This window comes from Molossus molossus, unplaced genomic scaffold, assembly GCF_014108415.1.
Source record: "Molossus molossus isolate mMolMol1 unplaced genomic scaffold, mMolMol1.p scaffold_m16_p_12, whole genome shotgun sequence".
Classification (NCBI taxonomy): domain Eukaryota; kingdom Metazoa; phylum Chordata; class Mammalia; order Chiroptera; family Molossidae; genus Molossus; species Molossus molossus.
Window position 1 is genome coordinate 96,545,283 of NW_023425347.1, and position 14,736 is coordinate 96,560,018.

The following is a 14,736-nucleotide window of genomic DNA, read 5'->3' on the forward strand; positions in this document are numbered from 1 at the left end:
GTTCCAGCGCGTTGGAGTCACAGCTGCGAGCCCTCAGAGGCACCGCCGGCAAGTCGCGGCTTGCAAAGAGGGGAGCCGGCCCCGGGAGAACTCGAGTCGGAGCGAACCCGTGTGCGCGCCCGCGCGCGCGCCCCGCGACAGCGCAGGGGGAGGGGAAGCTGCGGCAGCCAGTCAGAGGAACGGGAGTGAAGCCTCCGACCAACTTTAACTGTCAATCAGACTTAATAGGGTATTAAAAAAATGGGGGGAAAAAAGGCCGCCCTCTAGCTCCGCGCCGCTGCCGCCCCAGGAGCGAATGAATAAGGCGGCGCAGACCCGGGTGTCCGATCCACGCGCGCTCCGCACCCGGGCCCTCTCCAAGTTGGAAAGGACAAAAAGAAGGCAATAAACGCTAACGAGGGAGAGAGAGGGAGCCGGATCGAGCGGCAACTCCCAACCTCTGCTGGAAGAGAGAGGGAGGGAGCCGGAGACCGAGCGCGCGCGAGGGCGAGCCATGCACGTAAAGAAACTGACACCCGGACCCCCCACTTCTGCTGCACGTTGCTGGCAATCAGAGCGCGTTTAAGCAATTTCCTGAGCCCAAGAATAGCAATGAGTCGGAAGACTTTCGCAGGCTGAAATTGGGAGCTCCAAGCACTTTTTCCCCACTTTTTTTTTTTGCTGGAGAAGGAGGGGTGTGTGTAGTGGGGGGCGCTACAATTTGGAAACAGCTTTTTTTTTTTTTTTTTTTTTTTATCTTGCACTTTGAAACCGCGGGACTGGAGCAGGGTGCGCGCGTGTGGTTGGTGCCCTTTTTTTTTTTTTTTTTTTTCCCTTACCCTGCCTAAACTCCTCTGTCAGCCTGTAAACATTACCTGAGAATTCCCCAGCCGAAACGGCGGCCGGGGCAAGAAACTTCTTGTTAGAACTTCCCACCTCCGGCTTCCCCTCCACCCCTCTTACTGTCCCAACCTTCTAAGACGCTTTTTCTCCTCCCCAGGAGGATTTATCTCTCTTTTTTTTTTTCCCCCCTCACCCGGTGCTTTGCATTTGGGAAGAGGTGATTTCAAGAGTGGCCAGGTGGGACGCCTCTCTCCCCCCTCCTTCAGTTTATGTATTATTGTTTGGGGGTGTTTTTCGATTCCTGTTTTGCTCGGTCCGGAGAGTTTCGCCCCCCGCCCTGCCCGGCTCCGCGGCGCGGAGGATGGTGTGGAAGTGGCTGGGCGCGTTGGTGGTGTTCCCTCTACAGATGATCTATCTGGTGGCGAAAGCAGCCGTCGGACTGGTGTTGCCCGCCAAGCTGCGGGACCTGTCTCGGGAGAACGTCCTCATCACCGGCGGCGGCAGAGGCATCGGGCGCCAGCTCGCTCGCGAGTTCGCAGAACGCGGCGCCAGAAAGGTACGGGGGCAACGCGAGTCCAGCGGGTGGGGGCTGAAGGTGAGAGGGGCCACGCGAGCCGGGGTGCGCCCACCTGCTGCTGCTGCTGCTGCTGCTGCTGCTGCTGCGGGAACCCGCGCCCGGGGTCTGAGAGTCGCCGGCCGCTCGACTTCGCTGCGCCACCGGCGAATGCTGAGCTAGTCAGTTTCACCTTGTAAATTTCCCGGGCACTGGATTGTCTTTTTTGGCAGGTCCCGAGCTGATCCGCTCCTCTAGGATCGGTGGCTGGCTGGCTGTTCACCCCCACCCCGAAACTTAGGAGACCCACCCATTTCCCACATTCCTCCCTCCCGGAGGAAGGTGTTGCGTTCCCCCTCTACGCTTCCCCCCTTTGCCACCACCCTGGAGAGTGCAGGGTGTGTGCGCTCCTGGGTAGAGCTGGAGCCAGCGCCTGCTTGCTGGCGCCTCGTATTTTCCTTGGCAACCCGCTTCCCAGCACCAACCTGGGCGGCTGCAGTTCTGGAGGCTCGAAGAGAGAGGATACTTGGTTTGGGTTTGAAAAAGGGGAGGCAGTCTTTGATGGTCTAGTCTGGCCCACAGAGGCCCAGGTGTTTGGAAATCTGGAGCGAGGGGCACAGGGGAACCGGCAGCTGATAAAGAGCCCTTGTTCTTACCTTCAACCCTGCCTCCCCACCAATACAGCCCCAGAGGGGACCTTCCTACCAAGTGCTGCCTTTAGCTTTTTGGTAGTCCCAGCACCTCTTCCTGCAGCTTCCCCAGACCTGGTGCCCGAGAGTGGGGAGGGTGAGCCGGCTGTCACCCAACCCCGACCCAAGCCAGGCTGACTCACCCAGCCCTGTGAGGAGGAAGAGCAAAAACAGGGAATTCATTTGAATCTTAAACGGAGAGCCAGGGGGTGAAAGGGCCAGCAAAGCCAGCTGATCTGACGGGGGGCCACATACCTAGGAGATTAAGTAAATATGTACTGTAGAAAACCAAACCTGCACGTAATTCCAGGTTGCTTTTGTTTTGTTAAATACTGCCCTGAGATTTACAATTCCTCTGGGGTGACTGGGACTGGGACTGAACTTTGGAGCCTGAGCTATCAGCCAAAGCTGATGGCCATTTAACTCTTCCCTCGCCGGCTGGTGGGGGCCTGTCCTGGCCGAGCGAGCTGGGGTCTGTTGTCCCCGGCTCCTGCTTCTCCTTGGGTGGTTTGGACAGCTGCTTGACCTTGTAGTTGGAAGGGGAGTTCAGAAGTGCTTTTAACCCTTGGACACACAGAAAAAGGAGAAGTAAGACTTGTTCTGGGCAGTTTCATTTCCTTGAGGTGATGCCCCATTGAAAGGCTCCCAAAGCCCTTTGTGGAGGGGATCAGAAGGGTAGATGAGGGTGTCCTTGCAGGGAGATGTGGGGTTTGGGACAATTGCGTGTGATTGTCATTCCTTAGCTGTCTGCATCCCACAGAAACTTGCTTCTGACTCTTCCAGCTGGCCCAAGTCCTGGGTCTCTTTCACTGCTCTTGTAACTGGCTGCAGTAGGCATATGAAGAACTCTTTTAGTCAATCTGGAAAAACTTGACTGACTATAAACAAGCCTAAATTGAAAGAAGTATATGACATTGGGGGAGGAGGGCAGAAGGGTGCCGAGTGAGCCCTGCAGGTTCACGCAGGGAACCGCGCCCACCTCCCTGGGGATGGACCCTCTCTTCCAGGGAATAAACCCAGAGCAATTAGAAATGTCTTTCGTTGGCATCAGGTCTCCAGAAACAGGATCCATGGGACTATGAAACTCCTAGTGCCACTCACCCTCGTTTCAGTCATTAAACCAGGATGACCAGGAGCGCTCCCGATAACTCATAATTATCCGACCATTTACTGGAGCTACTTAAAAAATTTAAAAAAATATATATATTTTTGTGGTACATGCCCCTAGCGGGAACCGAACCCAGGACTCTCTGGTCCGCGGGCCAACGCTCAATCGCTGAGCCAAACTGGCCAGGGTTGGAGCTACTTTTTAATGACTGCTATTTTTTAAAGCAGTTGTCTTGCTGTCGCGGTGAGAAATTTGGAATCCAGGTTTCTTCCCTGAGTCCATCTGGGGCCAGTCAGAGGGCCTTAGGACGATCTCCAGACCTAGGGGTGTTTGGGGGCCCAGTGGACTTGGGGACTGAGGGGCAAGTGTTGTGGAGTGGGGGATTTCCGCGAGACTGCTGAATGGGTTGTGTGAACGGTGTGGGTTTAGGGTAGTCCTGGAGCCGCTGGGGAGAGGCGGGAGGGCAGCGCCCCCTGCAGCCTGCAGTGATGTTAGACAGGTGGTAGTGTCAAACCACGGATGACTGTCCTTTGGTGGAAGGAAAGGCTGCATCTGAGAGCCCTTCCAGCTTGATTTTGGGTGGGATTGGACTCGAGGGGAAAGGCCCACAGAGAGGAAGAAAGGAGGAGAGCAGAGTCTCAAACAGCCGGCAGGTCCAGGAGAGGTCTGTTTACTTTGGGGGGACAGTGACAATCCAGTTTTACATAATGGCCTTGAGTCAAACAGGATTTGGCAATATTTGTGGGCAGTAGTGTGCCTTGGGCTGTAAAGGTGACCCACATAAGGGTTTTTCTTAAAGGAACACAAAGGCTCCAGGAATTAGAAAGTGCCCCACAGGTACCATGGTTACCAAGGCAGGGCCAGTCAAGTAGGGTCTCGAAGGGGAAGGCCCTTTTTTTTTCTTTTCCCTGTCTTCCTGGGATTCCTCCCACGAAAGCATTTATGGAGCTTCCCCCAAGGCTCCTGGCTAGCTTGTCACTGGCCCAGCCTCCAATGTCTTTGACCTTGACATGATTTGAGCAGGAAGAGGGGGAGGAGAAGCGGACTGTTTGTTTGGAGGTATTTGCAGTGGCTGTTCCAGCCTGTGGCCCACGACAAGGAGGCTGGCCTAGAGGCCTGGGCCGCGCTGCAAGCCTGTGGAGGAGGGGTAGAGCCAGGACCCAGTCCCCCTTTCGGGGAGGTGGTGTGAGAACCGGCTGGCAGTTGCGTGTGCCTTGCTGTTACTGAATTTACAGCACACAGGTCTCCAGCCTGTTTCTGCAGCAGCTGGCCAGGAACTAGCCTGTTACATAGATTTGTGAATCCTATTCTCCATCACATCCATTCAGCAAATCCCATAGTCCTCCCGTTCCTGACACCGGGGCAGGCCCAGGCCCAAGGGCCCCACGATGGCAGGCTCTGTGAGACCTCAGCAAGCCTGCTGAGTGTGTCAGGTGTTGGTGCAGCTCTGGGTCCAGGTCAGGGGTGGGTACAACAAAGCTGAATAAAGGGCCCGGCCAGTGTGGCTCAGTGGACTGAGTGTCGTCCCATAGACCGAGAGGTCCTGGTTCGAGTCCCAGTCAGGGCACATGCCCGGGTTGTGGGCTCGATCTCCGGTGGAGGGCGTGCAGGAGGCAGCCGATTGATGTTTCTATCTCTCTCTCCCTTCCTCTTTCTCTAAAAAAAACCAATAAAAACATTAAAAAAAGAAAAGAATAATAAAGGACACAGAGATGTGGCCAGGGGCTTACAGTCAAGGCACAAATTATAGTGTGTATTCGTTTTCTGTGGCTGCCATAACAAGTCGTCACAAACTTGGTGGTTTCCAGTGTTCAAAACGTGTTCGCTCCTCGTACTGGAGGCCAGAAATTGGATGTCAGCGTGTTGGTGGCGCCCCATTCCCTCCAGAGCCTCTAGGGGACAGTCCTTCCTTGCCTCTTCCAGTTCCTGGTGACTCCTCGTGGCTCCTGGGTGGTGTCCTTGGCTTTGAGCAGCATCACTCCAGTCTCTGCCTCTGTCTTCACGTGGCCTTTTCTCTCTCTCTGCGTGTCTCTGTGCCCTCTCTTCTCCGTATAAGGACACACTCACTGGATTTAGGGCACATACTAATTCAGTATGACCTTGTCTTGAGATCCTTAACCAGTTACATCTCCAAAGACCCTTGTGGACGAAAAAGGGGCCACCTACTAACCCTGACCAACTCAGGGAAGGCCTGCATGGCAGCCTCACAAAGTCGGACAGAAAGTAACCATGTAGGGTGGTCTGAACATAAAAATTCCTACCTAAGAGCAAGTCACGGGGCGGTAGTCACATCCTGGGCCTGTAGCTTCCTTGACAAAGGTCAGTCTTTAAGGGAGCCTGTCTCTTGTCTTTTTTGCATCTAAGATAACATACCTTTGAACTGTCCCGGAGTAATCTCCTTTTCCAGACCCCTCAGGGAGCACCCATTGCACCAGAGCAGAGACTACAGACCCTCATTGTTGTGTTCCTGGAAAACCATCTCTGTGTGCTGTAAATGTTCGCTATCAACTACCCTGTACCCAGACGTAAAAAAAGTGTACGTCTCTCCGCTTCACTTCTTATCCAACCCCAGGGTTTCCCCCTCCCCTTTGCTTTCTCCCACGCCCTTCATCTACCACTAGTGGATTTCATGGAACCCTCCTTATGTCTCCTTAATCTAATGTCAAATAAGCTGCAAAACTGCCATTCTTTGGAGCATTTTCTCAATCCAGTGAGATTTTCCTCTCTGGAGATCGACGTCAGTTTGGCTCAAATAAACTCATAAACAATTCTCTCCAGGTTTGGACATTTCTTACGTCAACACCCTATTTGCAAATAAGGTCCCATTCAGAGGTTCCAGGTAGACGTGGATTTGGGGGGGACATGAACAGGGGAGGCCCGTGGCACTCTGAACCTGGCTCAGGGGAGGCTTCACGAGGAGGTGGCATTTGAGTGAGCCTTGAAGAAGGTCAAGCGTTTCAACCAGAAGGGACGGGAGGAGGGCAGTCCGGGTGCCAGCAGGCACCCGCTCAAAGGCTGTGGACCTGGCTGAAACGGGGAGGAAGCTGTGTGGCAACGAAGGAGAATCTTGCAGAGCCTGGGAGGTAAGCAGGGAGTATCAGCCTCGGAGTTAGGCCAGTACTGATGAGAACAGGAAAAAGAAGAAAGAGAGGAGGGAGGTTCGGACAGGTCATCTTGGGGGACAACGCAGAGTCATCAACACAAAAGCGCTGCACTGAACAGTTCATATGTGATGAAGGTCATCAAGGCAGGGTGGCTTGAGAAACAGCAGTGGCCCCTCCGCCATCCTCACCCTGAATGCAGCCTCTGCTGGGACTTTCTGGGAAAAGTGCCAGGCTCCCATCTGGGAGCAGGAAGGTCGGCTACCTGTCCTGCTTGCGACACCTAGGAAAAGTCCTGCGGCCGGCAGCATCCGGTCCTCCGTGTCAGACAATGGGCCTTACAATGTGGCCTATCTCGTGAACAGACAAACACCCCCATCTCACTGCGCCACCTCCTTCCCCTGGGGAACCAAAGTGGCCACACCTAGGGCCACACACACCCACTGTGGCCTGGCTCACCTGGGCTGGGAGGCCAGAGACTGGGTTCTAGACTGCGCGTTCCTGAGGCCCTGGGAAAGGCCATACCTGCTCCAGGCCGCAGCTAAGAAACACACCTACAAAATGAGGGGGGGTCAGTGATCGCTGAGAGCCTAGCCTGCTCTGAAGTATCCATTTTCCCCATCAGCCATCCCAGGAAAGAAACCAATTGCCAAGCTCCCTGAGTTGCAAGGAGACCTCTGCAAAAACAGTTTGTCCTTACCGCTGCCTGACCCAGGCTTTCTGGCTGGCCAGCAGCTTCTACTTAATGAAAAGAAGCGACTAGGAAATGCCCCGACTTCCACCCCTGCCACTACCTCAGCAGCCACCAGGGAGCCACCTGCCATGCATTTGTTTCTTCTTTTGTAGGAGATGTTAGGATTGTTAATATTTTCAACCTGTAGCTTTCAAGGCAATGAGCAGCCCAAGTTTTCCAACCAGCATGTCAAGCACGACTTCCGGTTTGTTATCCTCAAACCTCCAAATTGTCCATTTGGGCTTTAGAGAACGCTTCGTAGGGCCAGTAACACTGAACCTGAGTCCAAAAGTCCCGCTTTGGTCTGCCTAGCCTGTCCACTCATTCTTGTTCAGACCCCAGGTGCTTCTGTCGACCCCGCCAGAGCCCTGCCATCCCCCAGCAGGCTGGTTACACTCTGGTCCATTTCCACCTGATGGCTGGAGGTGGCACAGAAAATCGTCTCAGCCGGTGGCTTCAGAAGACGCAGTCTGAAAAATATACCAAGTGTATAAGATACTTGAGAGGAAATGTTTGAAACATTGTTCAGACGACATACAAGGGCAGGAAGCAGTGGAAGCCAAGTGAACAGGAGAGAATGGGCCTTCAAATGTGCGTTCTTCAGATGAGTTATGGAAACAGTGCATGTCTGGAGTCTCAGAGAGAGAGTGCCAGACACCGGAACAGGTTAGGCAGCCAGCTTGGTGGGACTCCTCCAGTCATTCAACAAACCTACAGCGCCCCCTCTGTGCCCGGCGCCGTGCTGGGCACTGGGGATGTAGCAGTGAGCAGTGCAAACGTCCCCTCCTATGGCTGACAGATTGCTGAGGGGCAGACAGATCATAAAGGGGATGCATGAAATAGTACGTTAGATGGTTGTAAGTGCCAAGAACACGAAGGAGGCAAGGCCGGCAGACAGCCTATGATGGGGAAGGAGAGAGCACCATCCCAGGTGGAGGGACAATGAGGGGCTCTGAGGAGAGCATGTGCCCTGCCCCTACCCTCTACCCTGCTCCCCTACCCTCTACCCTGCTCACTCGCCCCCTGCCCTACCCCCTCGCTCTCTGCCCTGCTCCCCAGCCCCCTGCCCAGCCCCCTACCCCCTGCCCTGCTCCCCTATCCCCTGCCCTGCTCCCCCTCCCCCTGCCCTGCTCCCCCTGCCCTGCCCTGCCCCCTATCCCCTGCCCTGCTCCCCCGCCCCCTGTCCTGCCCCCTACGCCCTGCCCCGTTCCCCCACCCCCTGCCCCGCTCCCTCCCCGGCCCCCTGCCCTGCCCCCTACCCCCTGCCCTGCTCTCCCGCTCCCTGCCCTGCTCCCCTGCCCCTACCCTGCTCCCTACCCCCTGCCCTGCTCCCTACCCCCTGCCCTGCTCTCACACTCCCCCCCCCCCCGCCCCATGCCCAGCCCCCTACCCCCTGCCCTGCTCCCCCACCCTCTGCTCTGCTCCCCCGCCCCCTGCTCTGCTCCCCTACCCCCTGCTCTGCTCCCCGGCCCCCTGCCCTGTCCCCTACCCCCTGCTCTGCTCCCTCACCCACCACACTTTCCCCCTCACTCACTGTGCTCTGGCCACACTGGCCTCCACACAGTTCCCCAAATATCCCTGGGCTCCTAATACTATACGTAACTAGTGCTGTGTGTGACCGTAGTGCTGTGTGAGTGGTACTACATGTGGCTGCAGTACCACAGAGCCTAAAGTATTCATGTGACTGTGGTATGTACATGACCGATCAGGGTGTGACTGGTACCACATGTGACTGCTGTATTATGTGTGACAGGTACTCTCTGTGACCGCAGTGATGTAGTGACGGCGGATGGACGTGAGGGCGGGGATGGACGTGAGGGCGGGGATGGACGTGACGGCGGGGATGGACGTGAGGGCGGGGATGGACGTGACGGCGGATGGACGTGAGGGCGGGGATGGACGTGAGGGCGGGGATGGACGTGAGGGCGGGGATGGACGTGACGGCGGGGATGGACGTGACGGCGGATGGACGTGAGGGCGGGGATGGACGTGAGGGCGGGGATGGACGTGAGGGCGGATGGACGTGAGGGCGGGGATGGACGTGACGGCGGATGGACGTGAGGGCGGATGGACGTGAGGGCGGGGATGGACGTGACAGCGGATGGACGTGAGGGCGGGGATGGACGTGACGGCGGATGGACGTGAGGGCGGGGATGGACGTGAGGGCGGGGATGGACGTGAGGGCGGATGGACGTGAGGGCGGGGATGGACGTGAGGGCGGATGGACGTGAGGGCGGGGATGGACGTGACGGCGGATGGACGTGAGGGCGGGGATGGACGTGAGGGCGGTACCGTACGTGAGGGCGGGGATGGACGTGACGGCGGATGGACGTGAGGGCGGGGATGGACGTGACGGCGGATGGACGTGAGGGCGGGGATGGACGTGAGGGCGGGGATGGACGTGAGGGCGGGGATGGACGTGACGGCGGATGGACGTGAGGGCGGGGATGGACGTGAGGGCGGGGATGGACGTGAGGGCGGGGATGGACGTGACGGTGGATGGACGTGAGGGCGGGGATGGACGTGACGGCGGATGGACGTGAGGGCGGGGATGGACGTGACGGTGGATGGACGTGAGGGCGGGGATGGACGTGACGGCGGATGGACGTGACGGCGGGGATGGACGTGACGGCGGTACCGTACGTGAGGGCGGGGGATGGACGTGACGGCGGATGGACGTGAGGGCGGGGATGGACGTGACGGTGGATGGACGTGAGGGCGGTACCGTACGTGAGGGCGGGGGATGGACGTGACGGTGGATGGACGTGAGGGCGGGGATGGACGGACGTGACGGCGGATGGACGTGAGGGCGGGGATGGACGTGACGGCGGATGGACGTGAGGGCGGGGATGGACGTGAGGGCGGTACCGTACGTGAGGGCGGGGATGGACGTGAGGGCGGTACCGTACGTGAGGGCGGGGGATGGACGTGACGGCGGATGGACGTGAGGGCGGGGATGGACGTGAGGGCGGTACCGTACGTGAGGGCGGGGGATGGACGTGACGGCGGATGGACGTGAGGGCGGGGATGGACGTGAGGGCGGGGACGGACCTGACGGCGGTACCGTACGTGAGGACGGGGATGGACGTGAAGGCGGGGATGGAGATGACGGCGGGGACGGACGTGACGGCGGTACCAGAGGACTGCCCAGAGGACTGTCCTGCTCCCCGCGGCAGTGCCTGTGCCCTGGGGCAGGGGACCAGCAGCCCTTTCCTAAGACGCAGGTGAAGTGAGTCGCCCAGGATGCTGGGCCTGAGTTAGATTGGAACCCGGGTTCCCAGCTTCAGAACTAGGCCTTTCCTGCCAGAAGAAATAACCTCATCCGGGCCGCCTACCCAGTCAGGTTACGGAGAGGTCACGAGACAAGCGGTGAAATAATGGGGCCCAGTCACAGAGGGTTCTGGACAGAGGACTGATAAGCAGCACGGGAGTCAACAGGATGGGGCCAGGATGCAGTTAAACTCACTTGGACGAAAACATTTGTGTGCTCCCTGAATAACATGATTTGCATACAATGACTGGGCTGCTTGCCAAAAGATTAAGGTAGTCACTGGTTATCAGGTTGTGGGCCCTGTTTCATTCATCCAGCAGTGTGTCCCTCAGATATGCAGGAACCAGCCTTCTGGCTGAGGGCGTGCCAGCTCCTTCCAGTTAACCCTGAGGTCACCCCGCCGGATCCTTTGAAGTGATCTGAGCCTTTGATAGAGCAGAGGAGGCAGAGATCATTGTAAGGAAAACCTCAGAAGACTTCTTGTAGGAGGTGGCAACTAAGGAGGTTGCTGTAAGTCTTAATCTTACTGGTTATAGAGCCCCTTGAGGATCTAAAGAAAGTGTAAATATTGTCCCAAGAAGAATGCCAAAGACACGCATTCTCATACTTTTCAGGACTTCCTACTAGGAAGCTTGTGGGCAAAAGTGACCTCTTCTTAGTTTGTACCTTTGCCCCTCAGGAGAGGGGACCCCAGTCCCACCCCAGGCATATGGAACCCCCGACCCTGCTCAGCCCTCAGCCAGGGTCCCTCCGCCATCACTAGGGAGCCCTAATTACTCAAGCAGGACTGAGACAGCCTCCCCATGGGGACCCAGCCAAGATTCAGCTCCCAGCCTTAGGAAAATGTGACAGGGCCACCCCAGCCCCAAAGCCAAGGGCTTGCCCATAGGCAGTGTCCCCAGTCCCACCCCAGGCATATGGAACCCCCGACCCTGCTCAGCCCTCAGCCAGGGTCCCTCCGCCATCACTAGGGAGCCCTAATTACTCAAGCAGGACTGAGACAGCCTCCCCATGGGGACCCAGCCCAAATTCAGCTCCCAGCCTTAGGAAAATGTGACAGGGCCACCCCAGCCCCAAAGCCAAGGGCTTGCCCATAGGCAGTGTCACAGACACCAAGGTCTTTTGAGTGGTAAAAGCAGCCCACCAGCCAAAGCACTCATTGTCGTACAGGCCAGGGCTGCTGGGAACCAGTTCCTGATCCCACAAATCTTAGGGGCCTCCCAGTGACTGACTGTGTGACCTTGGGCAAGTCCATTTATCCCTGAGCTTTATTTCCCCCATCTGAAAAATGGAAGCATGAAGATTCAGTAAAATAGCCCTGGCTGGTTTGGCTCGGCAGTTAGAGCATAGGCCTGTGGACCAAAGAGTCTTGGGTTTGATTCCGGTCAAGGGCACATGCCTCGGTTGCAGTTTGATCCCCAGCCCTGGTTGGGGTTGCACGGGAGGCAATCAATTTATGTGTCTCTCTCACATCAATGTTTCTCTCTCTCTCCCTCTCCCTCCCAGTCTATCTGAAAATCAATGGAAAAATATCCTTGGGTGAGGATTAACAAAAAAAATCCGGTGAAATAATATGTAGAATTCTCAGTTCAGCACAAGAACATTTATAAGAAATGATGGCTCCGTCCAATTGAGGGGTGGGGGTACTGTGGTCACCCGCAGCCCCGGCTCTTCACCTTTCCTTTGTTGGGCCAGGTGTTCCGCTGGGCACAAGGGGCAAAAGGCAAACAGTGCCCTGGCCAGACTCGCCCTGGTTCTGGGATTCCCCAGGACGCAAGGGGAGAATTCTGTCTGTGCCACAGAAGCCCTCAGGAATTTCAGCTTTTGACTCTTTCTGGAAATCAGTGGGAGGGAGTCACTGTCCCCACAGAGCCTGTTGAGATGACTGAGGACCACAGCCCCTTCCTGCATGGGCAGGGACTGGTCCAGTGCAGGCCCTGCTGCCGCTGAGCGGAGACTGGTCCTGGGCTGGGCCTCTGCCTGTCCCTGCTGCCCACTCCCCTGACAACCACCCAGCTTCCCCTGTGCGGGCATTAGTCATTTTCATCTTACATCCAAGTAGCTCAACTGGTCAGGGTTGGGCTGTGGTGAGGTCAAAGTCGTGGGTGACCATGGCAACTCACCACGCTCTGTGGCTGCTTGTTGTCTTTTCCAGAGGATTGTGAGATCCTCAGGGACAGGGGACGTGTCTTCTTACTCCCTGAGTGTCCTAGGCACCTGGCACAGTATCTGGCACATACTAGGCACTTAATAAATGTTTGTTGCCTGAGCAAATGCATGACCAATCCATCATAGCTTATTAGAGGCTGTGTTCAGTGAGCACCTACTATGTGCCAGGGACCATATTGAGCCACTTCATAGCCATTTACTCCCCACAGCAAGTGGGTACTGTTATCATCTGCATTTCACTGGTCAGGATTCTGAGGCTCACTAACTTAAGATCACACAGCTGGTAAGTGACCAAGTAGGATTTGAACCCAGGGTATCTGCCCTCGAACGGTGAGTTTGGTTGCCTTTCAGTTATTGTTTGGAACACATAGACCATGTTGGCAGCTCCTAGCAGAGTCTCCGCAGTGCATGCCTTCAGCAGCCAGGCCGTGCAGATGGGTCTAACGACATTAATGACAGCTTTTCTGATGGGGGGTCTGGAGGTGTGCCTTAGACTGGTTTATTGACTCCCGTGACTGGAAGGCCCCTGGGTAGGGTCTAGCTCCAGGATGGCTCCAGGCACTCAGACAGTACTGTCAGGACTCAGTCTCTCTTTATGCAGGCTCTCTCTGCCATGGGGCTGATCATATCTGTCCCTTGCTGCCCTAAATCCCCCCAGCTCCCATTCAAGTGGACAGAATGGTGTCCTCTGCTCAGCAGTTCCGGAGGGACCCAGAAACTGAGTCTCCTTGGCTGTGACTGGGTCAAGCCTGAAGAAGTAACTTGTCATGGTTCAATGATTGGCCAGCTGTGGGTCACAGTCTTGTCTCAAAGCCAGGGGTGTACCAACTGCACCGTGTTTGAGAGTGGGGAGATGGGCCTTTGTGGGAGAGCTCAGGTGCTGTTCCAGGACCAAGGGGATCGGGAGCAGACATCCAGACCTCCTTTTTGTGGAAGGACCAATCCAGTTTTCAGTCATTTTAGGAGGAAACTTCCAGATATTCAGGCGTGCCTGTTAGCTAGTCCTTCTGGGTCTAGTCTGCAGACCTTGTCAGGTCATTTCCTGACACTCACAGGTTAAAAGATGAGATGAGCTTTTCAGAGTTGAACTGAAACCTCCCTGCCCTCAGGAAGTTTGTAGTTCAAAGAAGCAAAATGAGCAGCCCCTGAAAGAGGCCTCGCCTGTTGTCCACAGATTTCCTTTGCAGTTTTTTCTAGATTTAAGACCACTGTGATAGGAAGAAGAAAGCCCTTTATTAAGTGACCGTTCCCGGTGGTGTTTCCTGGGTGTGAGAAGCTGGCTCTCTCATGAGCAGCCCCTGAAAGAGGCCTTGCCTGTTGTCCACAGATTTCCTTTGCAGTTTTTTCTAGATTTAAGACCACTGTGATAGGAAGAAGAAAGCCCTTTATTAAGTGACCGTTCCCGGTGGTGTTTCCTGGGTGTGAGAAGCTGGCTCTCTCTCCTTCCCGCTGCAGGCAGGTGAGCCACAGGAGCTCATACCAGGTCCTTGCAACGTGGGAGGAGGTCCCTGGGGTCCCTTAGAGCTCCGAGGACCACGGGGGACACAGTCCAGCCCAGCCTGCCAGCCCAGCTCGCCGTGACCTCTCACAGGCCCTGAAGCAGGTCGTGGGGAGCTGGGGCCAGCGTGACCACAGAGGGTAGCGTGACCTTCCTGCAGACAGGCAGTCCTGCCAAGAACACCCATGTGAAGTCAGGCCACCCTTGGCTCCCAATCCATGTCCTCACATCTCACTTGGCAAAGAGCAGGAGTCTCGCTTCACCTCTCCGGGCCACTGCCCAGTGAGTACACAACATTTGGGTGGGGTCCTCCAGGCCCACCAGGGGCACAGGGCAGTGTGGGTTGGGCACCCTGTGCCCTCTGAGGGCTGGTGCCTCCTGGGTGGGCAGACCCATTGTCTTGGTTGGGACCCCACCTCTTGGGTCTTCATGTTGACAGATGTGTACATGTGTAAGTTATTAGACCTCTCTGAGCCCGTGTCTTCATCAGTAAAAGGAGGGTTCACTGAGCTGGGACTGTGCTCAGTACATTTTTGGCAGCGATGGTGAGGCTATAGGTCAGCTGTGACTGTCCACTCCAGTCCCCCTCGTGCACTTTCCACTGCAGCCTCTGGGGCATTTCTGTATGGCAGGAAGGGTTTGTTTTAAATAATGATGACTGCCCTGGCCAGTTTGGCTCAGTGATTAGAGCGTCGGCCTGCGGTCCAGAGAGACCCGGGTTGGTTCCCGCTAAGGGCACGTACGTCGGTTGCAGTTTGTCCCTGACCCCAGTTGGAGTCATGTGGGTGGCGA

General features: G+C 56.4%; 1 protein-coding gene across 1 annotated transcript in view; it reads left to right on the forward strand.

Moving 5' to 3' along the window:
• The first annotated feature begins 294 nt into the window (after positions 1 to 294).
• The window catches only part of DHRS3 (dehydrogenase/reductase 3), a 41,014-nt gene continuing 26,572 nt past the window's right edge, over positions 295 to 14,736 (forward strand). Inside the window, exon 1 of the mRNA XM_036257393.1 lies at positions 295 to 1,378. Within this exon, the coding sequence (XP_036113286.1) occupies positions 1,184 to 1,378 (195 nt within the window). The 5' untranslated portion in view covers positions 295 to 1,183. The remainder of the gene's footprint in view (positions 1,379 to 14,736) is intronic.